This window comes from Pituophis catenifer, unplaced genomic scaffold, assembly GCF_029215685.1.
Source record: "Pituophis catenifer annectens isolate HBS135680 unplaced genomic scaffold, rPitCat1.0.hap2 SCAF_12, whole genome shotgun sequence".
NCBI lineage: Eukaryota > Metazoa > Chordata > Lepidosauria > Squamata > Colubridae > Pituophis > Pituophis catenifer.
The window spans coordinates 2,317,635-2,342,458 of NW_027256892.1; the positions used below are offsets into that span (position 1 = coordinate 2,317,635).

A 24,824-nucleotide genomic window follows, 5' to 3' on the forward strand; every position below is an offset into this window, starting at 1 on the left:
CTTCTCTTTACCAAAATGTAGAGAGTAGAAGAGAGAGGGAGGGAGAGAGAGAGAGACAGAGAGAGAGAGAGAACTTCTGTCTACCACACCTCCCGGTAGAGAGAAGTTCCCCGAGGATGGACTCCAGCATGAGTCTGAAAGCTCAGAAGAGTAAACGTCTGGTCCCAATGACCAATCCTGATTGGATCCTGCAACATTAACCTGGGACACGTATATTTGCCTTTATTTGTGGAAAATGGTATTGCTTTAATTCTGCCTTTTTTCTATTTTCAAAAGCAATAAGCATGCTGTCAGGGTTCCAAGTACCGTATTTTTCAGAGTATAAGACGCACCTTAGTTTTTGAGGAGGAAAATAAGAAAAAAGGTGATTGGCAGGTGGATCGGCCTCCTGGAATATCCCCAATCAGCTGTTCCCAGAGGTGAATTTTAGCAACAGGTTCCTTAGTTGTGAGCTCTGTGCCTTGCTTTTTTTTTTTTTTTGCTTTTTTTTTTTTTGCTACCTCTGAAACTTCTGAAACTCTGTTTCAGAAAAAACTTTTTTTCCTGCCTCTGAAAGCCTCCGAAACAGAGCTTCAGAAAAAAAGCCTCTGAAGCTCTGTTTGGGGGCTTCTTTTCTGAAGCTCTGTTTGGAAGCTTCTTTTCTGAAGCTCTGTTAGCGGGTTTCTTTTCTGAAGCTTCGTTTCTGATACTTTTTTCAGCCTCTGAAACCTCCGTTTGAGAAGCTGGGCAGGGCTACATTCGGAGAATAAGACACCCAGATTTTCACCCTCTTTTTTGGGGGGAAAAAGGTGCGTCTTATACTCTGAAAAATATGGTAATAAATCCATAGCAAGCAAGACTCCAAGTCATGCAGATTCCTCAAAGATGACTTTTATTAGGAATTATCATATTGGGACTTATCTGCTGAAAACCGACTCTGAGGGTTCCTGCGGTTTTCACCTAATTAAAAGTTTGTTCACTTTCTCAAAAAAGTCAGAAGGTCCAATCACGGTGTGATCCAGCAACCGGGTAGCATCACTCCGCCTTCTTCCGACCAGTGAGAATGTCCTTGGTTCCCAAGAGAAAATATGGGGTTTTTTTTGGCTACAGAAACCCCTCTATCTCAAATCCTCCCTCCCTATCCCTCAGCTCCAGTGTAGCAACACTGAAGTGATAAAAATGGCTTCAGTCAGGTCAGCCTCAGGGTTGACACATGCAGCTGCAACTTTTGATTTTCAAATTCATGTGGGGGAATGATTTCTCGGCCCTCTCATGATGGACTACAGGTCTAATTAGATTATGTGTCTAATTAGATTGTGTGTGAAAACACTGAAGACACTAAACTATATATTTGCAGAAGCCATTGACTTGTTTACTGACTCCACTGTTCATTTGTTTTTACAAAAAATTAAAATTGTTCACATCCAAGCCCAAATGCTCAGTGGTTTGCTCAAATCCTCTTTTGTTTGCTACCTTTGACAGCTTAGAAAAGTTGAGTCGGGGCAGTCTTTTGGCAGTCTGTGATATGCATTCAGTGGTGGGTGAAGACTTATCACCCTTCTAAGAGATGCGTTCTAGTTCAGGGGTCTCCAACCTTGGCAACTTTAAGCCTGGAGAACTTCAACTCCCAGAATTCCCCAGCCAGCTTTGCTCCCAAGTCCTCCAGGCTTAAAGTTGCCAAGGTTGGAGACCTCTGAACTAGTCCACTGGCCAAATCCGATACTTCTCAGCCTGGATTTTGCTGAGATTGGTTGTGATTTTTGAGCGTCACAGAACTAGCACACAAGCTTTAAGAGGTATGTTCCTTGGTCAAATTAAATCTGGGTTTATCTGGTCAAACTAATGGCCGGACAAAAAAATGATCCAGGGGAAGGTTACTGCAAAATCTCCATGTCCTCCTGATCAGCTGGGACTTGGGAGGCAGAGAATAGATGGGAGCGGGGCCAGTCAGAATTTTTACTACCGCTTCTCCGAACTACTCAAAATTTCCGCTACCAGTTCTCCAGAACTGGTCAGAACCTGCTGAAACCCATCTCGGAAGGAAGGAAGGAAGGAAGGAAGGAAGGAAGGAAGGAAGGAAGGAAGGAAGGAAGGAAGATAAGTTCAAACATGGTTTGGTGAATGGGCAATTAGTCTTGTCATGCCCATTGTGTGATAGATCTGTTGTGGAGAGAACCAACTCTGAAAGTTCGTTAGTGCAACCTTTTAAAAGAAAGTCTACAAACGGTCAGCATAATCTCAGTTTATTCATACAACACTTATACCTGTGCAAAATACCATTTTAAAATCCTCTTAGCTTATTCCTCCCAACCAACGTGTCTGTACTAGTTCTCATTCGACAAGCAAGAATCAGCAGAGCGAGCAAGAAAAAGGGAACGGATGGCTATTAAAAAAATAATAATAATAATAATTCACAGTGTCCCTGATCAAGAAGAGTTGAATGAACTTGGTTTGCATAAATCTCCACAGTACTGGACGAGACACTCTTTTTGATAACGTGATTCCCCTCTCTGGTTACGGATTTATTTATTTTCTCTTCCCTAAAGCAGCCAAGGAATGAGTTTTCAAGAATTGGAAGGCTTTTAAATCATTTTATGTTTTGTCTTTTCGCTTTAGATCAGGGGTGTCAAACTCGATTTCATTCAGAGCCGCATCACGGTTGTGTTTGACCTTGGGAGGAGGAACAGGGGCGTGGCCAGCTTGATGCCATTCGTGTCGGGGCACCGCACACGACCCTCCCGAGCTCCGTTTTCACTGACAGAAGGTTGCAGGAGGCCGTTGCAGCTGAAAACGGAGCTTGGGAGCCCGTTTTCACTGGCAGAAGTACCGCAGGCCGGGCCTTCGCTGTTTCCAGGGCCAGATCTAATTACCTTGGGCCTTGAGTTTGACACCGCTGCTTTAGTTACATTGAATTCTTTCTTTCTTATAGTCCCCAAATACGGTGGGTTTAAAGCAGTGGTGGGTTTCTACCGGTTCGCCCTGGTTTGGTGGGAGGCTCCGCCCACCCGTCCGGATGTCATCACGGATGCTCTGAGCCAGGGGTGGGTTCTAAATTTTTTTACTACCGGTTCTGTGGGCGTGGCTTATTTTATGGGCATAGCATGATGGTCATGTGACAATTCTTTAGGATTTAGCAGAGGTACTGCTCTACCAGGCTTTTAACTGCTTGCAGAGCTGTACCGGTCTACTCATTTGTTTTTGGAGGCACCGGTCTACTCATTTGTTTTCGGAGGCACTGGTCTACTCATTTGTTTTTCGAGTGTCCTGGTCTACCACCACACTGCCTTTTAACACTGATCAGCTGTAGAGCAGCCCTTTGAAGCCCCGCGGCAAGAGTTTAAACAGTTTTTTTTCTTCTAGCTGATCAGCTGGGACTCAGGAGGCAGCGAATAGATTGGGGGCAGGGCCAAATAACAGGTAAGAATAACCGGGGGGGGGGGCAGGAGGGCCCAGCTCCCGAACAAAGAGAACCGGTTCGGTGACGTCATATCGTCACCGCTACCGGCTTGGCCGAACCAGGCCGAACCAGGAGGAACCCACCACTGCTCTGCACGTGCGCAGAAGGTTCTGAGCATGTGCAGAAGCACCGCGCACGAGCAAAGCGAGCGTGTGCACACGCTCTCAGTTCCGAACCGGTAGCGAAGGTAAGTGAAACCCACTCCTGGTTTAAAGTCTTGATGCAGCAAAAACTAGTAACGTCCACAGTCAGAGGCAATCTACTCTTAGTCACTGGATGTTTGAAAGAAACAATAGATCAAAGTTCACGTTCGGCTTTTTGAGCCTCCAAAAACATCTCCGATTATTATTGTTATTGTTATTATTTTAGAAACAAAACTGCTGGATGTGGGGCTCTGATTCCCCTGCAGCAAATCCATAGCTCGAGTTTGCAGGTCCCTCTTTTGTACAGGATCGTAAAAGTAACAAAATGGGAACCCTTTGTGGATTTTTTTTAATTTCCTTTGGAAGTACTGTATGCAAACTGTCTCCCTGGGTAAAAGGCCTTTCCTTTAAAAACACGGAAAAAAAATAAATATATTCAAGTAGGAATGGTTTTCTGCAGGAATGCATGGCCTCAAACAAACAGAGGCAAATGTGCTTAGCACCATCATACATTTACTAAAGAGAGGGTTGTCATCAAAAAGTCAAGATGGCTACAGTCACATGGTTAGGAGTTGCCATCTTGATTTTTGGAACCCCTTCAAGGACTCCCGTGTAAAATGCGTCCTAAGAAATTCATTTTTTAAAAAAATCCTTACAAGATATCGTAGAACAGTTTGCTGTAATAAAATAGGGAAGAGGTCTATCGTGGGAAAAGCTTGGCATAGTTCAGTGGTGGGATTCAAATTTTTCTACTAACGGTTCTGTGGGCGTGGCATGGCTTGGTGGGCGTGGCAGGGGAAGGATACTGTAAAATCTCCATTCCCACCCCACTCCAGGGGAAGGATACTGTAAAATCTCCATTCCCACCCCACTTCAGGGGGAAAATATTGTAAAATCTTCATTCCCACCCCACTCCAGGGGAAGGATACTGTAAAATCTCCATTTCCACCCCACTCCAGGGGAAGGATACTGTGAAATCTCCATTCCCTCCCCACTCCAGGGGAAGGCTACTGCAAAATCCCCATTTCCTCCCAATCAGCTGGGACTCGGGAGGCAGAGAATAGATGGGGGCGGAGCCAGTCAGAGGTGGTAGTTACCGGTTCTCCGAACTACTCAAAATTTCCGCTACCGGTTCTCCAGAACTGGTCAGAACCTGCTGAAACCCACCTCTGCTATAGTTGATTTATTTCTTAATATTGACGGGAAGGAAATATGTGGCTAAGGGTGGGGTGGCGTGGACGGAAAAGACATGGATAAGGCAGGGCAGGTGAACAGTTTACTGCAGGGGTGTCAAACTTGATTTCATTGAGGGCCGCATCGGGGTTGTGTTTGACTTTGGGGGAGCCGGGTGGGGCGTGGCCAGGGTGGATGTGGCCAGCTCGACGTCACTCGTGTCGGGGGCACCTGTGGTGGCCTGAGCCCTCTGTCAATGAAAATGGAGCACGCGGCCCTCCTTACCCTGTTTCCCCCAAAATAAGACATCCCCTGATAATAAGCCCAATCGGGCTTTTGAGCACATGGCAATAAGGCCAAGTGCTTATTTCAGAGTTCAAAAAAATATAAGACAGGGTCTTATTTTCGGGGAAACACGGTACCTCCATTTTTGCTGGCAGAGGCACTGAGGGCTGGTCCTTCGCTATTTCCAGGGGGGGGCGTGGGCCAGATCTAAGCACCCCGCAGGCCAGATCCAGCCTGCGTGCCTTGATTTTGATACCCCTGGCTTACTGTGTTTCAAAAAATTCACATTCTAGTGGTTTTTAAAACCAAGATGGAAGTTAGGATGGCCATATTTTCCTTGCCCTACTGACAGTTTCACTGTTTTTCCCCTCCCAAAATCAAATAATCGCCTGTGTTCTTGGAGATGTGAGCAGGCTAAGAGGAAAGAAAAGTGACCTCCCACCAGTGGCATAGAGTCAGATTTTCGAACGTCTGCAAGACAAACTACTGAGGCTGAAAGAGAAGTCCTCAAAAAAAAAAAGAAAAAAAAAGAAGGTAACTCTGAGCATCAAATCCTTGCTGAGTTGTCAGTCAGGTTCCTCTTCGGACGCTGCAGTGGATCAAGTGGGAGTGAGTGAGAGTTTGCAAAGGGTTGAAGTACATGGAGGGAAGGCAAAGTCGTACAGCTAGTGCAAAACCTTCCTTCTCTTGGAACGGTGTGAAATTTGAGTCTGCCGCTGCGGTTTCCTTCTGCTAAATGTTGCAAAGTAGATTTTGGAGTAACATCCTTGAAAAATAACTTACAGAGCTAACGTGAAAACGTTCATTGCTTAACTTCAGTTTTCCGAGCAGTGGTTAGGGAAATCATGGGGAAAGGCCTTCCTCTTTTTTTTTATTCCTTTTTTTTTTTTTTTTTAAACAGAGGGTCTAAAGTTAAAACACCTGATTGTTCCAAAGTCCATTGAAGTATTCTTTCTGGTCTGGTTCGTAATAAGAGTTGGCTGTGAGAAAGGAGAAAAAAAGAGAGAAGAGACGGTCAACTAAGTGCAAAAGATGAAAAACTACAGGAATTCTTCAACCTGTAGTGGAGGAATAACCACAATTATTCCTCCACAGCCACAATTGGGGACAGAATTTCCACTGGAGTCATGCCCGAGCTTATGAACTTTTTTTTGTCCCCGTTGTTAAGCAAATCAATACAGTTGTTAAGTGAAACGCGCAGGGAAATGTCCAGATAGGGCTGATTTTTAACTTTGCTTTTCAAAACAGGTGAATTTCCCAGTTGGCATTTGTGCCTTTTAGATACGTGATAGGGTTCCTGGAAATTTATCCAGTGTGTGCAAAAAAAGCAACAATCCTTACAGGATTCTAGGATGACCTTCTAAATGGGAGTTTCAGAAACCGATGAACCAGTTCTAATTCAATCACAAAAGTATCATAATTTAACAAATGAACAATTAAATTAATGGGATGTTTAATTAAAAATAAAAAAAAATATTTTTCTTACACTGTTTTGGATACAAGCAATTCAATTATTGTATTGAATATTCTTTCAAGAGACAGCTTGAAAGAAGGAACACGAGGGCAATTTTATAAACACCAGCATAGCCTTGAGAGAGGTAGGGTGAGAAAGAAACTCAATACTGCTCTGTCTTAATTCTCTTGAGAGAGAGAGAGAGAGAGAGAGAGAGAGAGAGATACACACAGAGAAAGATAAAGAGACATACATACAGAGAGATACATAGAGATAGGCACACACACAGAGAGAGACAGACAGACAGATAGACAGGCAGACAGACAGACAGACAGATTGAGAGACAGAGAGAGACACGCAGAGAAATACATAGACAGAGACAGAGACATAGAGAAACACACACACACCGAGAGACAGGGAGACACACACACACAGACACAGACACACCCACACAGATACACACACACAGAGAGAGGGAGACATACACACAGATACAGAGAGAGAGACAGAGACATAGAGAAACACACACACACCGAGAGACAGAGAGACACACCCACACAGACACACCCACACAAATACACACACACACACAGAGAGAGAGACATACACAGAGACACACAGATACAGAGAGAGAGAGAGAGACATAGAGAAACACACACGCACCGAAAGACAGAGAGACACACACACAGAGACACACCCACACAGATACACACACACATATAGAGAGACATACACACAGACACACAGATACAGAGAGACAGAAACAGAGACAGAGACATAGAGAAACACACACACACCGAGAGACAGACACACACAGAGAGACACACCCACACAGATACACACACACAGATACACAGAGAGAGAGAGAGACAGACAGACAGACAGAGAGAGAAAGATAGAGAGAGAGAAAGAGACAGAGAGAGAGTCAGAGAGAGACAGACTGAGAGACAGAGAGAGACATGCAGAAATACACCGAGAGACAGAGACAGAGACATAGAGAAACACACACACACACCAAGAGACAGAGAGACACCCAAACAGAGACACACGCACACAGATACACCCACACAGATACACACACACAGAGAGAGACAGAGAGAAAGAGAGAGAGAGAGACATACACACACACAGAGAGACACACAGATACACAGAGAGAGACAGAGAGAGAGAGAGAGAGGGAGGAGAAAGTTTGTCAGGCTTTCAAGATCCTGCAGCTGTAGAGTTTTGATAGCATTGCTATATTCTGTTTCCTGATCTTGAAGAACTGAGAACTATTTCATTGATACAAAGCTCATCTCTGCAAGTCGTTGTTTATAAAAAAAGAAAAGAAAAGAAAAGTAAAAGCCAAACTTACCTATATGGCAGTTGAATACCCATACGCGTAGTGACCCATACCTGACGTTACATAGCATCACATTGTTGGAATAATCAGACTCTGCCACTTCAAAGTTCGGATTAACAATGATCTGGGAAAAGATAATTGGGAATTTTAATGTGATCTAATTGGAGATATAATTTTGATTGGGTGCGTGTAAGAAAAGTTACTTTGATCATGCAATTGAAGCCCCATCTCTTTTTACATCTCACACGTAAAAAAGGGGAGACTTCAATTACACATTGCTAGCAAACAATTTTCTAGCACAAACTGATGCAGCCATTGTATTTACTGGAGTTAAAATAGCCAAAGAAAGTGGCTCTCACCCTTTTTTTTTTTATTTTTGCCTTTCATAATTGTACAGCAGTGGCCAAAATTGTGGAAACCTTTTGGGAAAAGTGTATGTTTGAGGTTTGATGGCTAATAACACTACTTTTTTTTGGGGGGGGGGAGTTTCAAGATAATCCTATTCCACTGCTGGAATGGCCTGGGAATAGCCCAGACCTTAACCCAATGGAAAATCGATGGAGCCGACTAAAGAAACTTGTTAGTCAGAAGTGACCCAGCAATAAAACCCAGTTAACAGAAGCCATCATTCAATCTTGGTTTCACATTAGAACAGCTGCAGAACTAAAAGACTTGGTTCACTCCATGGGAAGACGTTGTAAGGCCGTAATTCATGCTAAAGGTTACCCAACAGGGTGATCATTTTTGTATATCTCGTTTTTTCTATGGTGATCATCTTTGTCTATCACGTTTCACTTTTCTTCTTTATAACTGCTATTCTAATAGCAAATCCTTCATAAAAGTTATTGCATTACATTCTTGATTAAATTATCTTTCCATTGATATATAATTTTATGGTACTACTCCAAAATAAAACTGGTGTTATTAACTAGTTTTAGAAAAATACACTTTTCCCAAAAGGTTTCCACAGTTTTGGCCACGACTGTAAATATTTCCCTAGTTTAACATTTTTATTGAGTTACAAGATAAAATAAGATACAAAATACCAAATAGGAAGAGAGTGGGGAGGAGGGGGAGGAAAGAAAAGTGGGGAAGGATTAGGAAAGAGAAAAAGAAGCATTGACTTCGAACTCTCTCCGTTGCAGTAAAATAAGGCATTAACATCAAACCACAACTTTCTGTTTTTTTTTCATAATAATATCAACTACTAGCCATTTCTATAAGGAATCTAGCAGTCTAATCAGTAAAACCCAAAATCAAAGTTTCATACTTTTCCCACTTCAAGCACAAAGTTTAGAAGCGGTTTCCAGGTGGAAACCAAAGTACTTATGTTCTTTTCTTTAAACAAGATTGCCAGTTTTGCCATTTTAGCCAATTCCCATCAGCTTCTGCAACCATTCATCCATGGTGGGAATCGAAGTGCCCTTCCATTTTTGTCTGTGGTTCTCAACTTTTATTTCACCACGGGCCAAATTCCAGGCAGCCGGCAGGCAGCACAAGTAGCCTGCAGTACTGCATTCTAACCACTGTGCCACCGCGGCTCTGAAATCTGGCTTCCTCATTGACTTTGCTTGTCAGAAAGTCGCCAAATGTGACCCTGGGATGCTGCAACCGTCATAAGTATGAACCAGTTGCCAAACGTCTGAATTTTGATCGCTGTTGTGGCCCACCAGCGGCCTGTGCAGCTGGTAGCTGATTCCGACAGTGAGGAGGCTGGTGCGGTGATTTGCCAGCAGCCTGTGCAGCTGGCATTCGAGTCGGACAATGAGGAGGCTGGAGAAGATATGGTGCCAGAGGCGGGGATTCAGCCAGGGCCTTTAGAACCTCCAGAAGCTCCCATAAGTGAAGAGGAAGAAGAGGAGGAGCCTCTTCTTGATGCACGGGCGCGCAGAGCTGCCAAAAGGCAGGAGTGGCTCCTCAGGAGGAGGTCTTCTCGAGAGTAAGGCATGGGGCTAATTGGCTACTCCCCTAACCTATTTAAGGAATGACGACGACTGAGGCAATTTGCAGAAAACAACTGCGTTCATATTCCTTCGCGTATTGACTCCAGAAACGTCTGATCGGCTCTTGCTTCTCTCTTATCATTTTTCCTGCAAATTGCTTCTGGGCATTCTGCCAACCACAGTAAGTTTACGGTTATCTGAAAGACTGTGCCTCAGAATTGAGTTATTATTCCTTGGACTCTTGTCGGCTGTTAATGAAGTTAAATTAACAGCCTTTGTTCAGAAAAGACATGTGTTTGAACAACTACTAAGAAAGCTCATTAGTAGTCCTTAATTAGTAAACTAAGGTTTGTACGGACTTTGTGTGTGCTGCGTTCTTTGTGGTCTGTAGATGGGGCAGAACAATCGCATGATCATGGAGTGCTGCAAAGTTGTAACTGTTGAAAAATGGCCATAAGTCACTTTTTTCGGTGCCGTTGTTAACGGTCACAAAAGTGAACTGTTGTAAGTCGAGGACTACCTGTAGTCAACTGGCTGGCAAAGAGAGAGGCAGGGTTGCTTCTATTCTGCAAACGAGGCCCATGGTTACCATTCACTGGCGGAATCACAGCTTACCCGGAAGATGTAGTCTCCTTGTTTGAGATCAGTAACGTCAATCCACTGGCAATCAATATCATGCCGATACACGTCATAGCATCCGACAGAGATCCCTTGCTCCCCAAAGTTTGCACACTCGTACTGCTTCTGGACCCCTAAGAAGGAAGTCAGTAGAAAGGTATGGTAGTATCAACGTATTGGAAGGCATGTTGGTGTTTTAACTAAATCGCAATAAGAGAAGTGATCTATGGATAATGCTTTAGATCAGGGGTCTCCAACCTTGGCAACTTTAAGACTTGTGGACTTCAACTCCCAGAATTCCTCAGCCAGTCATGCTATCTGGGAGATTCTGGGAGTTGAAGTCCACAAGTCTTAAAGTTGCCAAGGTTGGAGACCCCTGCTTTAGATGAGCACACCAATATGAATGTGGCCTATGCAACTGGAAACCCACTTCTATGCCAGGACCAATGGCCCCCATTTTAAAAAGTTATGGGAAGTTGTCTGTATTTTTCCCCCTGAAGGATAAAGCATATCATGTAATTATTAGCCCAAAGCAGGGATGAAATCCAGCAGGTTCTGACAGGTTCTGGAGAACCGGTAGCAGAAATTTTGAGGAGTTTGGAGAACCAGCAAATACCACCTCTGGCTGGCCCCAGAAGTGGGGAGGGAATGGGGATTTTGCAATATCCTTCCCCCTGGAGTGGGATGGGAATGGGGATTTTGCAATATCCTTCACCTGGAGTGGGGAGGGAATGGAGATTTTGCAGTATCCTTCCCCTGCCATGCCCACCAAGCCATGCCCACCAAGTCACACCATGCCCACCAAACCACGCCCACAGAACTGGTAGTAAAAAAAAATGGATTTCTTGGTTTTTGAAGAAGGAACTGAAGAAGCTTCTTGGATGAGTAGAGAACATTTTTTTTAAAAAAAGTAGAGAACATTTTCAAATGGGACAAAAAAACCCCAAAGAAACCCAAATCCAGTTGCTTTTTGGAAAAAGCACCTTTGGAACAATTATGACCTGGATGACTGAGAATCTCCATAGACATAGCATGTAATTAAATATCCTGTTTCAATGGTATCTCCAAAAAAGAGGTTACACAATAGCCAGTTGACTTGGGAGGAGATGTTGGGTAACAGTCTTTGGCAGAAGGAAGTGAAGGCTTGTGGGGCAAAGCCTTAGATGTTGCTCACTTCAATAAAGGTAAAAGTTCCTCTTGCACATATGTGCTAGTTGTTCCCGACTCTAGAGGCCGGTGCTCATCGCCGTTTCAAAGCCGGAGAGCCACTGCTGTCCAAAGACGCCTCCATGGTCATGTGGTTGGCATGACTCAACACCAAAGGTGCACGGAACGTTGTTACCTTCCCACCAACGGTGGTCCCTATTTTTCTACTTGCATTTTTTACGTGCTTTCGAACTGCTAGGTTGGCAGAAGCTGGGACAAGTAACGGGAGCTCACCCCGTTATGCGGCGCTAGGGATTCGAACCGCTGAATGGCCAACCTTTCGATCGACAAGCTCAGCATCTTAGCTACTGAGCCACCACGTCCCACCGCTCACTTCAATAGAGATATACTAAATCGGACTGGCCCACCGTTCTGATTTAACATAAAGCAGTTTCCTATATCCACAGGAATGAGGGCCTAGAACTAGTATTTTCTTCATTCTGAAGAGGAAAGTATAATCTTTAAAGATTTATTCCCAGGAATGTCCTAGACTCTCAATCATTTTTCAGCCTGATTTGTGGATAAGTTGAACAATGGATGGTGGAAGGTTGATTCTCCATTTGATTTTAATAGCAATAGCCATAGCACTTAGACTTATATACCGCTTCACAGTGCTTAACAGCCCTCTCTAAGCAGTTTACATAGTCCAGCCTATTGCCCCCAACCATCTGGGTCCTCATTTTACCCACCTCGGAAGGATGGAAGGCTGAGTCAACCTTGAGCCTGGTGGGATTCGAACTGCCAAATTGCAGGCAGCCGGCAGTCAGCGGAAGTAGCCTGCTGTACTGCACTCTGACCACTGCGGCTCATAATGGTCACAGAGACTCAGCCTTCGACATACACTCTATGCTGGTGTTAAGCGGGAAAATAGCTGGGATTAAGGAATGCTAATCAACTGGCATATTGTCAACGCACTGAAATAATGTTAGAAACACATGTACCATCTATGCAGTCACTGTCCTCCAGGCAAAAGCTGGCTTTGTGGCCTTCGGCAACTTGAGTCCAGTTGCTATCCAACAGATCGTAGTGGGCAAAGACTTCCATGCTGTGGTAATGCCTGTAGAAGCCAGAAAGAAAGCAAATTTCTGAAGGTTGCCAACGAAGATTTGATGTCTTGTGTAAACTCAGCAACTGATTATGTTACCTAATGAAACGTCTGCAAGAAAATCACCAAGCTCAGAGAGCACCAAAGACCCCACCATTCAACCCTGAGCTACAGCCATTCTCTTCTATCGATAAACTCAGCTCTCTGTGGTTTAGTTAGCAAATCATGGTTAAGGCTGGTGAGTCTAGACATTATATAATCAAAGCATATCTAATTGTTGGTTGTTTTAGACACACCAGAATGGCAGTTTATCGTAACTCTGGTATCTCCCCTACCACATATGCATACAGGGAAGCCCTAGCCAATTGTTGTGGCCCGCCAGCGGCCTGCGCAGATCGTGGCTGATCCCGACGACGAGGAGGCTGGTGTGGGGTCGCGCCAGCAGCCTGTGCAGCCGGCACTCGTGTCGGACAGCGAGGAGGCTGAAGAGGATGTGGTGCCAAAGGCAGAGACTCAGCTTGGGCCTTCAGAACCTCCAGAGGCTCCTTCAAGTGGAGAGAGCGAAGTGGAGGAGCCTCTCCTCAATGCTCGAGCACCCAGGGCTGCCAAAAGGCAGGAGTGGCTACTCAGGAGGAGGAGGTCTCCTTGAGAGTAAGGTTTGAGGGTAATTGGCCACTCCCTTAGCCTATTTAAGTCGCACACAGTTAGTAATTTCTTGCTGGAAACAACGTGTAATTATTACAGAGCATTTTGGAGAGTGAGTGTCTTATCGTATCTTGTTTTCTGGGCTGGTTGCCAACCTTTGCCGGACTTTGTTTATTCTTGGTACGTTATAACTTTGATAAGGACCGTTGGTGTGTGTCACAATCCTTGGGAATCCGGAGCTGGGGAAGAACACCAATGGTCATCCAGATTTACTACTGGTTAACTATAAAAGCTTTTCATTCAGATGAAAACATCACCAAAATGTGACTATTTATTGGATGAACTCCAGCTTGATGACATTAGTCTAGAAGAAGGAAATAAATACCATATGAATGCATTTTGGGGGGATCCTGTTATTTTGTCCCAAGCAATAATACAATATGACTATCATTAAGTGTTGTACCTTATGATTCTTGGCAAATGTATCTTTTCTTTTATGTACACTGAGAGCGTATGCACCAAGAGAAATTCCTTGTGTGTCCAATTACACTTGGCCAATAAAAAATTCTATTCTATTCTATTGAATTCATGTGACGTCAAAGACTCAAGTCCATTCCTGTCAACCTCTAGCTGTCTTCAAGAACTAAGAGGATTATGCCTTAAAACATTGTTTCTTGACTGTGGCAACTTTAACATGTGTGGACTTCAACTCCCAGAATGCTGGCTGGGGAATTCTGGGAGTTGGAGTCCACATGCCACGTTTGAGAAATGCTGCCTCATGAGATTCTGAGAACTTTGGCCTGATGGGCAAGATGACATAGAGCACGGGTGTCAAACTCGCCACATCACGTGATGTTTCGCGATGTTTTTCCCATTCGCGGAACTGGGGTGGGCGTGGCTTGCATGTGATGCATCCGGGCCGTGGGCTGCCAGTTTGACACCCCTGATATAGAGAATGGGTCAAGAACCTGAATATATAGAAGACACAGCTCTTTAAAAGCAGGAGACATAGGTCTTTTAAATTAAAGGAGTCGTGCGGTGGCCTAGAGGTGGAGTTCTCGCCTCGCAATCAGGAGGTTGTGAATTCGATCCTAGGTAGAGGCAGATATTTCTCTTGCTGAGTACAATGAGAATATATCTGCTGAACAAAACTCCGCATTGGTGACAGGAAGGGCATCGGGCCATTAAAGAACTCTGCTAGCTTCATTCAGTTGCCCACCCCGCAGCTCCTGCCAACCTAGCAGTTCGAAAGCATGAAAATGTGAGTAGATAAATAGGTACCACTTCGGTGGGAAGCTAATAGCATTCCGTGAGCCTTTGACATAGAGCCATGCAGGCCACATGACTTTGGAAATTGTCTTCGGACAATACTGGCTCCCTCGGTCAAGAAACAGAGGTGAGCATCATGCCGCAGAGTCGGACATGACTGGAACCCTTAACCTTTTACCTTTTATTCCCATTCCTTTAAAACTGATATATATTAATCAGTTTTCACTTCTGTTCAGAGGTGGTATTCAGCAGGTTCTGACCATCGTTAAAAGATGATGATAGGTCTTTTAAATTAATGCTCAATGGAATTGATAAAAGCCAATAAATCTAGTCTCAGTTTCCATAAAGGTTTAGTGCCTGCTAAAGTTGCAATTGTCCTGCTCGGAAATGCGCTTTTCTTGAAGCTCAATTCATAATTTGGAACAAACTTAATCCAGCAGTGCTCCACAACACCCTTGATCAAACTAAACAGTGAGCTCACCTCCAGGGAGATAAATCCTCCTGTAGGTACAGTACTCACTTAGTGGGAGGCCTAATTCAGAGCTTTAGTTAAGCTTTAAAAGTTTAAATAGCTTGCGGGTTGATGATTTGAAGAGCCATCTGCTCCTATTTATCTTTCCTGGCCTTCTTTTCATCAACATAGATTTTAGCAGATGATTACAAAGGGACTCCATCTCTTTGCAGACATGTTCACTGCAACCTGTTTTGTACTCTCTTTGTTTATTTTGTTTTCCAAAGTTTTGAGGGCATCGCTGCAATTTATATGTCCTCTGTCCGTGGCCAATATTATAATTAATTCTGTGCTAGGATTATATATTTATAGATTTCTATTCTGTTTCTGCTATGTGTATTGCAGTGGTGGGTTTCAATTTTTTTTGCTACAGGTTCTGTGGGCGTGGCGTGGCTTGGTGGGCGTGGCTTGGTGGGCATAGTAGGGGAAGGATAATGTAAAATCTCCATTTCCACCCCACTCCAGGGGAAGGATAGTGTAAAATCTCCATTTCCACCCCACTCCAGGGGAAGGATACTGTAAAATCTCCATTCCCACCCCATTCCAGGGGAAGGATACTGTAAAATCTCCATTTCCTCCCCACTCCAGGGGAAGGTTAGTGTAAAATCTCCATTTCCTCCCCACTCCAGGGGAAGGATACTGTAAAATCTCCATTCCCTCCCCACTCCAGGGGAAGGATACTGTAAAATCTCCATTCCCACCCCACTCCAGGGGAAGGTTATTGCAAAATCCCCATTTCTTCCCAATCAGCTGGGACTCTCTACATGGGGCTCCCCCTGGGATGCACCCAGAGGCTGCAGCTGGTCCAGAACGCGGCTGCGCGGGGGATTATGGGGGCGACGAGGTGCTCCCATGTGACACCTCTCCTGCGCGAGCTGCACTGGCTCCCGGTGGTCTTCCGGGTGCGCTTCAAGGTGTTGGTGACCACCTTTAAAGTGCTCCATGGCTTAGGGCTGGGGTACCTACGAGACCGCCTTCTGCCACCAATAGCCTCCCACCGACCAGTACGCTCGCACAGAGTGGGCCTCCTCAGGGTGCCGTTCGCCAGACAATGTTGGCTGGCGACCCCCAGGGGGAGAGCCTTCTCTGTGGCGGTGCCCATTTCTTTCCGATCAGCTGGGACTCGGGAGGCAGAGAATAGATGGGGGTGGGGCCAGTCAGAGGTGGTATTTACCGGTTCTCCGAACTACTCAAAATTTCCGCTACCGGTTCTCTAGAACTGGTCAGAACCTGCTGAAACCCCACCTCTGGTGTATTATATATTATGATAATGGGGTCATAGACCGAATCTCTAATGTATGCTCCATTTCATTTTGGAACCGCATAGAACCATTTAAGTAAAGAACTCAATATTGTCTACCGATTTGTGCTAAGATGACAGAGAACGAATCAACTTCCTAGGATTGATTGGGGTTACCACATTCTTTAAATAAATCAGTCAGAAATCAAGTAAGCAAACAGACAAACAAAAATACACTCTAACTTGGCAGGACGTACCGGACTTAAATCCGACAAGATTTTGGTGTTCTTTTCTGAAACCTCGTGAGGTATCATGAAAGAATCCTAACATTTTACAAAATTCGGCAAACTTGCAAAATGGAAGTCTTTGGATTTCAGTTTGTCAAAATAATTTGTTGTTAGTTGGGGGCAGTGGTGAAATGTAAAATTTGTTACTACCGGTTACTGTGGGCGTGGCTTGGTGGGAGGGGGGTAATATGACTGAGTGGGCGTGGCCAACTTTTTTTTTTTTAACTTTTAAAACCATTTTTTCTTCGGCTGAAGAGGTTGTAAAAAATGCTTTTAAAGCCTCTGACGATCCCAGCTGACTTGCCTGATCGACAGAGGCTTTCTTTTTTTTTTAAAAGCCTCTGACAATCCCAGCTGAGCCACACAATCATCAGAGGCTTTTTTTTTTTTTTTACTTTTAAAAGCATTTTTTCGGCCAAAAAGTTTGTAAAAAAAAATGCTTTTAAAAATAATAAAAAACAGCCTCTGATGATTGCGCGGCTCAGCTGGGCAATGGGGGGAGGGCCAGGGATTTTTGCTACCGGTTCTCCGAACCACCCGCCTCCATCGCTACCGGATCGGGCGATCCAGTCCGAACCGGGAGCATTTCACCCCTGGTTGGGGGGCAGAGCCTAGAGATGGCATTTAGAGGGACGATGGTGCTTTAGGGCCCAATCTTTGAGCGTTACAGTGCTGGCAATTTGCACAAACCTGAATTTCTTCCATAGATTTAATGGTCTCATGCATTAGAAAGCTCTCTCATATTGTCAAGGTATTTGTCCAACCAGGATGCTACCTCCTCTACGACTTACAACCATGTTCCAGAAATCTTCCTGGAAGAATTCCCTTCCCTCCCTCTGATACTTGGATGTTTGAAATAGAACTTCAACTGAATGTGGGACTCTGGAACTCAGCTATGGTTCCTTCCCCAAAACAAAAATATTGTGTGAATATCTATGGATATTCTTTGGAGGACTTTGTTGTCCCAAAAGTGCTTTCTCAAAAGGCAACTGGGCTTTCTTTGTTTTTTCCTTGACCCTGAGGGCTCAGTTAAACCTCCAAGTGGCCTCAACAACTCTCAGAAAGAATGCTAACGACCAGATGACTGCAACGAATATAAATCCTCCCATTCTCCACCATTCAGTCAGAACTGACGAAGCTTCTTGGATGAGAAGTGAAACGTCTTCACGGAAAAAGAAAGTCCAGTCGCCTTTTGAAAAAGCACCTTTGAGAGATAATTGTATGAATATTTGACCCAGAATTTATGCTTACAAGGGTGGGGTTATAAGTATCAGGTACATTGTAATAAGCTTTTCTGTTGAATGTTGAAAGAGATTCTGACATCTTGCAAGAGGTTTTTAGTTTTTAATTTGTGCAACATCCACGATGAATGCCCACCAGTGGTGGGTTCCTCCCGGTTTAGTCCGGTTCGGCCGAGCCGGTAGCGGTGATGATATGATGTCACCGAACCGGTTCTCCCCCCTGCCCTCCCACCCCCCCACCCACATTATTCTTACCTTTTATTTGGTCCCACCCCCAATCTATTGCTGCCTCCTGAGTCCCAGTGATGACTAGAAGGAAAAAAACTGTTTAAACTCTTGCCGCGGGGCTTCAAAGGGCCGTCCTACAGCTGATCAGTGTTAAAAGCAAACAAATGAGTCGGGTCGTAAGTGCGAGGACTGGTCGTAAGTGGGAGGACCTTCCAGAAATGACTCTGACCAGCTAGCCACGCCCACCTAGTCACATGACCTCCAAGCCACACCCACAAAATAAGCCACGCCCACAGTACCGGTAGTAAAAAAATTAAGAACCCACCCCTGATACCCACCGATTGTGATCGGCACGCTTGCTTGTGCAAAAACCAAGCGTAGAATCAGAAAGCAAGCGCATCCTGGTATAAGTTGTGGGAAACTAAGGATCTGCAAGGTAGAGTTAGTTAGCTGTTTTGAACCTGAGAAAATAAACCACAGAGGACATTAAACACCTGGAATTCAGTATCAGGGAGATGATACATCAGTCTGTTTATTTATTCTACTTGCTTGTGGGGGAAAGGAAACCTTCAAAAAAAAAAAAAAAACCTGACTCAGAGTTGCTATAATAATTTTCCTTTGCCATGCACTCTTGGGTTTCTCTTTTACCTGCCTTTCAGTGGAACTCTGCTACCCACCCCCAATCCGGATCATGAATAGAATTCCACAGCCTGCAAATGGAAAATACGGGGAGCTGTTAAGAAGTCCAAACTATTTGCTTTGAAGCTGGGTGCTCGAGCGATTTTCCGGTGTGAAAAAGTCAAACATAAACGCCGACTGTTCCTAAAATATGTCCGCCTGCTCAGGAAAGTGTTTATCTTATGCTGTTTATGGACCAGAAATACTGTAGAGCAGTGTTTCTCAACCTTGGAAGCTTGAAGATGGGTGGACTTCAACTCCCAGAATCCCCCAGCCAGCAGCGCTGGCTGGGGGATTCTGGGAGTTGAAGTCCACCCATCTTCGAGCTACCAAGGTTGAGAAACACTTCTGTAGAGGAATTGAGCAGGTATCCCTGTCTATAAACAAACTGGTTTCAACCGGCCGATCAGTTGTAGCTGCCTCACTTAATTTGAACTTTTCAGAAAGTCCAGAAAGGAAACGAGTGTTAATAGGAAAGGACATTGTGAGGTTAAACAGAAAGAGGCCACATCAAGAGCCATCTTTGTTGGTTCGAGAAGCTTGATCGACTGGTGCTATTAACCTGCCGGAGATGCTCTTAGGTTTTTTTTTTTTTTTTAATTTGATTTATATGCCGCCCTTCTCCGAAGACTCAGGGCGGCTTACAATGTGCTCAGCAATAGCCTTCATCCTTTTGTATATTTATACAAAGTCAGCTTATTGCCCCCACAAACTGGGTCCTCAATTTACCTACCTTAGAAAGGATGGAAGGCTGAGTCAACCTTGAGCCTGGCGAGATTCGAAACTGCAGTAATTGCAGGCAGCTGGTCTTAATAACCAGCTTAATAACAGGGTGCCTTAAACCCCTGTACTACCAAGGCTCTTGGTAGAAGAAGGTTTTGATTCAACAGAAGGAGATGGACCCCACAATCTGGAATCATCCAAAAAGGGCCTGCATAGATTCGTACAGAACTGGCAGGATTCCCTCCCTGTGCTACGTCATAACACCATTTGCTTGGGGAATGATGAAACCCAACTGTGGGGTTTTAAACCAGGGCTCTCCAAACTTGGCAACTTTTGAGACTTGTGAGCTTCAGCCGGGGGTGGGCTGCTGGGGGTTCGGAAGAACCTCTAGCTAAGATTCTGTGCAGTTTGGAGAACCCCCAAATTCCACTCCTGGCTGGCCCTGCCCATACCACCACGCCCCTCCCAGGAGTCCCCATGTGACCCATTTTGGATGCAGGTAAGTGCAGGATGCGCACAGAGGCTCAGGGACGGTGAAAAACGGGCCTACCAGAAGTTCAAGACGGCCAGAAATGAGAATGTTTCTGGCCTCCAGAGGGCCTCCGGAGCCTGGGGAGGACGTTTTCGCCCTCCCAGAGGCTTGAGGAAAGCCTCCGGAGCCTGGAGAGGGCAAAAACACACACACACCGCCGTGGTGCAGGAGGCCGATTAGGCCACGCCCACCATGGCCACGCCTGCCCAACAACTGGGTAGAGAACCCCTTGCTAAAAGTTTTGAAGTCCACCCCTGATTTCAACTCCCAGAATTCCCCAGCCAGCCATGTTTAAACCACAGCGAATTAAATTATGGCTTCAAGGGAGATGTGAGCAGGTCAGGAATGTGCTCGTGGCATTGTTGAGATTGACTTTGAACCAACGGCCAAGGCCACCAGTATTTTAAGTCACGCTTAGAACCCTTTTTTGTCTTGCATGTTGGTGACCCCACATGAGTTGTGTCAGCATTTCACTTTTTTTCCCTCTTTCCTATTCTACAAAAGCGAAGACAGAAAGCAAGACTTGCCTGTGGCATTCGTGCCAGATCCAAGCGTGGCGGCCCGTTTTGGGACGGAAGTCAGCCTGCCCGTTATTATGGATCTGGGAGGAGAAGCGGAAGAGTCTCCTGTAACCAGAGGTCACTGAGGTGTTGACCGCGGAGGAGGCCAGGCAATTCTCCTCCATGGCGCACTGCAGCACATGCATGGGGCGATCCTCCAGGTAGGATGTCTGTTCTACTTCCTTGGCGTTGAGGACGAGATCAGCCGCAGCTGCAGACATGAATGGAGAGTAAGGACTTCACTTTTATCCTCTGATTATTTCCGCTGAAGGATTTGTAGACGGCCTTGAAAAATGGAAGGTTTCCCAAGACGCTTTTCAAGACCCGTGTTCATCCTAAGGTAGGGTTAGGACCAGTGGTGTCCCCGGTTCAGTAAAACTGGCGGGAGGCCCTGCCCACTGCCCCGGATGTCGTCATCGTCAATCTATGCATGCCGTTCCGAACCGGTAGTAAAGGTAAGTAGAACCTACCCCTGGTTAGGACCAGTGGTGAAATTCATCCAGTTCTATCCGGCTCGGGCAAACTGGTAGCGCCGGAGAAGGGAGGCTCCGCCCACCCGCCCAGACATCATTATGTCCCGTTTTTGACCCTCAGCACATGCACAGCAGGCTCTGCGCATGAGAGGAGGAGGCGTGCACGCTCACATTTGTGAACCGGTAGCGAAGGTAAGTGAATTTCACCCCTGGTTAGGACTCCCATCAGAGTTTGTTTCCATTTATGGAAGGTGATGCTTAGTGATATGGCAGAGACATGTGATAGGGACACATTATTATCAGAGGAAGACACCAGCAAAGTGTTTTTCTAATATTGTCAATAAATCTATCTGGGATGTGATCTTGTGACACCAGGAGAGAAGCTCAGCTCAGCTCAAGAAAATTTTTATATTAATGTTGTGGTCCACCAGCATCCTGCAGAGCTGGCAGCGGAGTCGGACAGTGAGGAGGCTGGGGAGGACAATGGGCCAGTCTGGAGTCTGGGGAAGGCCTAGATGAGGGCACTGCATCGGAGGCAGAGATGGGGCCAGGGCCATCTGGGAGTGATGTGCGGACTCTGGAGCCTCCAGAGGCTGACAGCAGAGAGGCAGAAGAACAGGAGGAGCCTGTTCCTAGTGCACGCATGTGAAGAGCTGCCAGAAGGCAAGAGCAGCTAAAGCAAAAAGGATGACTCGGGAGTAAGGCCAAGAGATGATTGGCCCCTCCCATAAGGCTTAAAAGACCAGCAACAGCTCTTGGGCTCTTTGTCGGAAAACAACGTTGATAGATTTGTTACTTGTCTTGCTGCATTTATTTCTTGTCGGCGTCTTCTGCTTCCGAACTTTTGCCAAGAAAAGCCTTTGGCAGTTTGCCTAATTAGACCAAGGTTGGTGATAAGGCTGAAGAATTGTGTTATGAAGAATTTGTTTTGACTCAGTTTGGACTACGCTGAGAATGAGTTAATTCTCAGCTGTTCTAATAAAGTCTGTTTGTTTCGAACTGATTGCGTCTGATAATGCCTACTTGGGCCTGGGTCACAACAATTAATTCAGATGGCAGTGCAATACATTTGCCGGGGCAAATTGCAGCACTTGGCTCACTTTGGCTGATCAGAGAAAGCTTGAGAGGTTAGATCTTGTTTAGAACTTGAATGGGAGGTCTCAAGAACGTCCAAAGGTATGATCTCATCTGGAAAATTGAAACTCTAAAGTAGGCAACGGTAGATCTTTTCCATTAAGTAAACCACATGGACGCATGATATTAGAAACATGAAGCAGTTTTGAGTTTAGAATCAGATTTCTCCCTGAAATATTGAACATAGAATTATAGGGTTGGAAGGGATCTCAGAGATCTTCTACTCCAACCTTGTGCACAAGGCAGGAGACTTAAATCATCCCGGTCAAATAGTTGGCCAGTCTAGTTTTGAAAAAAACCTCCTGTGATGGAGAACTGGGACAACTCCGGGTAGTGAGATATTCCATTGTTTAATTGTTCATTATTGACCAATTAATTGAAGATTCATTAATTAGTTAATCAAACATTATTGATTGGTTTCAAAACCAGTTTGTTTTGCTTGCCATGTCACAATAACCAAGGTTATGGAGAAGTCGTGTTAGCATTCATCCTGGTTAAACCAGGGGTGAAATCCTACCAGTTTGGATCGGTTCGAGAGAACCGCTAGGGATTATTGGCATCAGTTCCCCAAACTGGTAGTAATTACCCCTCCTTGGCCCCATCCACGCTCAGCTGGTCACCGCTCACCTCTTCCAGTCGCTCGATATTCCACAGAATTCAATCTTAAATGCAGCAGAGAGACTGCTAACTTTTCTCCCTCCATTCAGAACGGAGCTGTCCCTTTAAGGTAGTCCCGAGGAGGGAGGGGGCCGGGAGGGCACCATAAAGGGAGCAGCAGCTCCGTTCTGAATGGAGGGAGAAAAGTTAGCATTCTCTCTGCCACAGAATTCAATGTTAAATGCAGCAGAGAGAATGCTAACTTTTCTCCCTCCATTCACAACTGAGCTGCTGTAGGCTGTCCCTTTTAAGGTAGTCCCCAGGAGGGAGGGGGCCAGGAGGGAACCATAAAGGGAGAAGAAGCTCCATTCTGAATGGAGGGAGAAAAGTTAGCATTCTCTCTGCCACAGAATTCAATGTTAAATGCAGCAGAGAGAATGCTAACTTTTCTCCCTCCATTCACAACTGAGCTGCTGTAGGCTGTCCCTTTTAAGATAGTCCCCAGGAGGGAGGGGGACAGGAGGTGGGGAGCAGCTGGAATGGAGCTGTTTTTGTGAAAGGCAGGAAAACAGGGAACGGGATTTTCCTGCCTGTCATCCATTCCTCAATCTCAGCACAGACTGAGGGAAGGATGGTAGGCAGGAATATTCCCCTCCCCATTTTCCTGCCATTCGCGACAAGGAGTGGCTGGGAGGGGAGGGGCCAGTGAGGAGCCCCTCGATGTGACTGATGTCAAGTTGGACACGCCCACCCAGTCACATGACTTCCCCCCAACACGCCACACCCACAGAACCGGTAGGGTTTTTTTTTTAATTTCACCCCTGGGTTAAACCCAATAAAACACTCATAAACATACTTGACTGCGATTTAGATAAACTGTGGTCTAAGATGTGAGCCAAGGAAGCCGAAGTGCTTACTTTCTGTACAGGAAACACCAGCTGCATGGCGTCCGCCTCCCTTGGGACAGGAGATCTTGGCATCATGTGGGCAGTGGAACAAAGCCATTTCTGTCCCGGAGCATTTCATCCCACTCATGACCACGTTGTCTGCACCAGTGTCACCATACCAATACCAGGTCTCCTAGTAAGAAATACCCCCCCAAAAAAGGAAGGTAATTAAGTATAGATGCTTTGTAGCATGTCTTAAACCATCTTTCCCACTTCAGTAACCTCGGGAATCACTGAATTTTAGTTTTTTGTTGTCCAACCTGGGGGCCTAATGGCCAGCTCATTGCGTAACAGTCTTCTTATTTTTTCAGTATCCACATCAGATATCTTAGGACACGGGTGTCAAACTCAACACGTTATGTTGCCGCCACGTGACGTTTTGTGACATTTTCCCCCTTCGCGGAACTGGGGTGGGCGCGGCCTGCATGTGACGCATCCGCCCACGGGCCACCAGTTTGTCACCCCTTGCTTAGGAGAATTCCTGATTTAAAGGCCAGGCTTCGAAAATTCAAATTCAAATTTAATTCAAATTCAGGTTTCCTGTTTACTTTGGAGCAGGCAATCCCTTCCTTCCTTTATCGATGTATGGTCTTTACTGAGGTGTAAGACCAAGAAAATGTGAAATGATCGTAAGTCAAACAAAGGAGAGCAATGCAAAGCATCATGCGAGATGTAATAAAACAAAGGAAACGGAAGCAAATATTCTGTCAGGTTTCGATGCTATCTCAAAAAAAAAAGGAATTTCCAAACTGCCGATCTTTAAGGAAATTTTCTCTTTATTGAGCATAGTGATCTGTCCCTGGCTCTTTCGTGGTCAGTACTGACCTTTGCCACCCCAATCCCTCCCTTTCCGATCCCCAATTCTCTGCGTCTCATTGGCTATCTTCCAAGCCACTTTCCTCATCCCTTCTCCGTCAGATCACAGGAATGTCCCCCTCCTCCCATCTCCGAGGAGACAGAATCTTCAAAGGAATTAAGTAGGCAAAAGTTCAAGCTTCTCCTCTCCTTATATATGTCAGTGCTGGGACGCTGACATATTCCAGCACAGTTGAGTTTGTCCATACAACCCTCTAAAGTAAAAGCTAAACCTCAAACCTTGTAATACTTAGCCATAA

At 45.3% G+C, this 24,824-nt stretch overlaps 1 protein-coding gene across 1 annotated transcript in view; it reads right to left on the reverse strand.

Moving 5' to 3' along the window:
- Nucleotides 1–5,949: 5,949 nt before the first annotated feature.
- Nucleotides 5,950–24,824, reverse strand: part of LOXL2 (lysyl oxidase like 2) — a 103,961-nt gene continuing 85,086 nt past the window's right edge. Inside the window, exons 8-13 of the mRNA XM_070952272.1 lie at nucleotides 23,680–23,842; nucleotides 20,526–20,769; nucleotides 12,541–12,656; nucleotides 10,391–10,527; nucleotides 7,845–7,956; nucleotides 5,950–6,017 (exon numbers count right to left, since the gene is read on the reverse strand). Coding sequence (XP_070808373.1) covers nucleotides 5,950–6,017; nucleotides 7,845–7,956; nucleotides 10,391–10,527; nucleotides 12,541–12,656; nucleotides 20,526–20,769; nucleotides 23,680–23,842 — 840 coding nt within the window. The remainder of the gene's footprint in view (nucleotides 6,018–7,844; nucleotides 7,957–10,390; nucleotides 10,528–12,540; nucleotides 12,657–20,525; nucleotides 20,770–23,679; nucleotides 23,843–24,824) is intronic.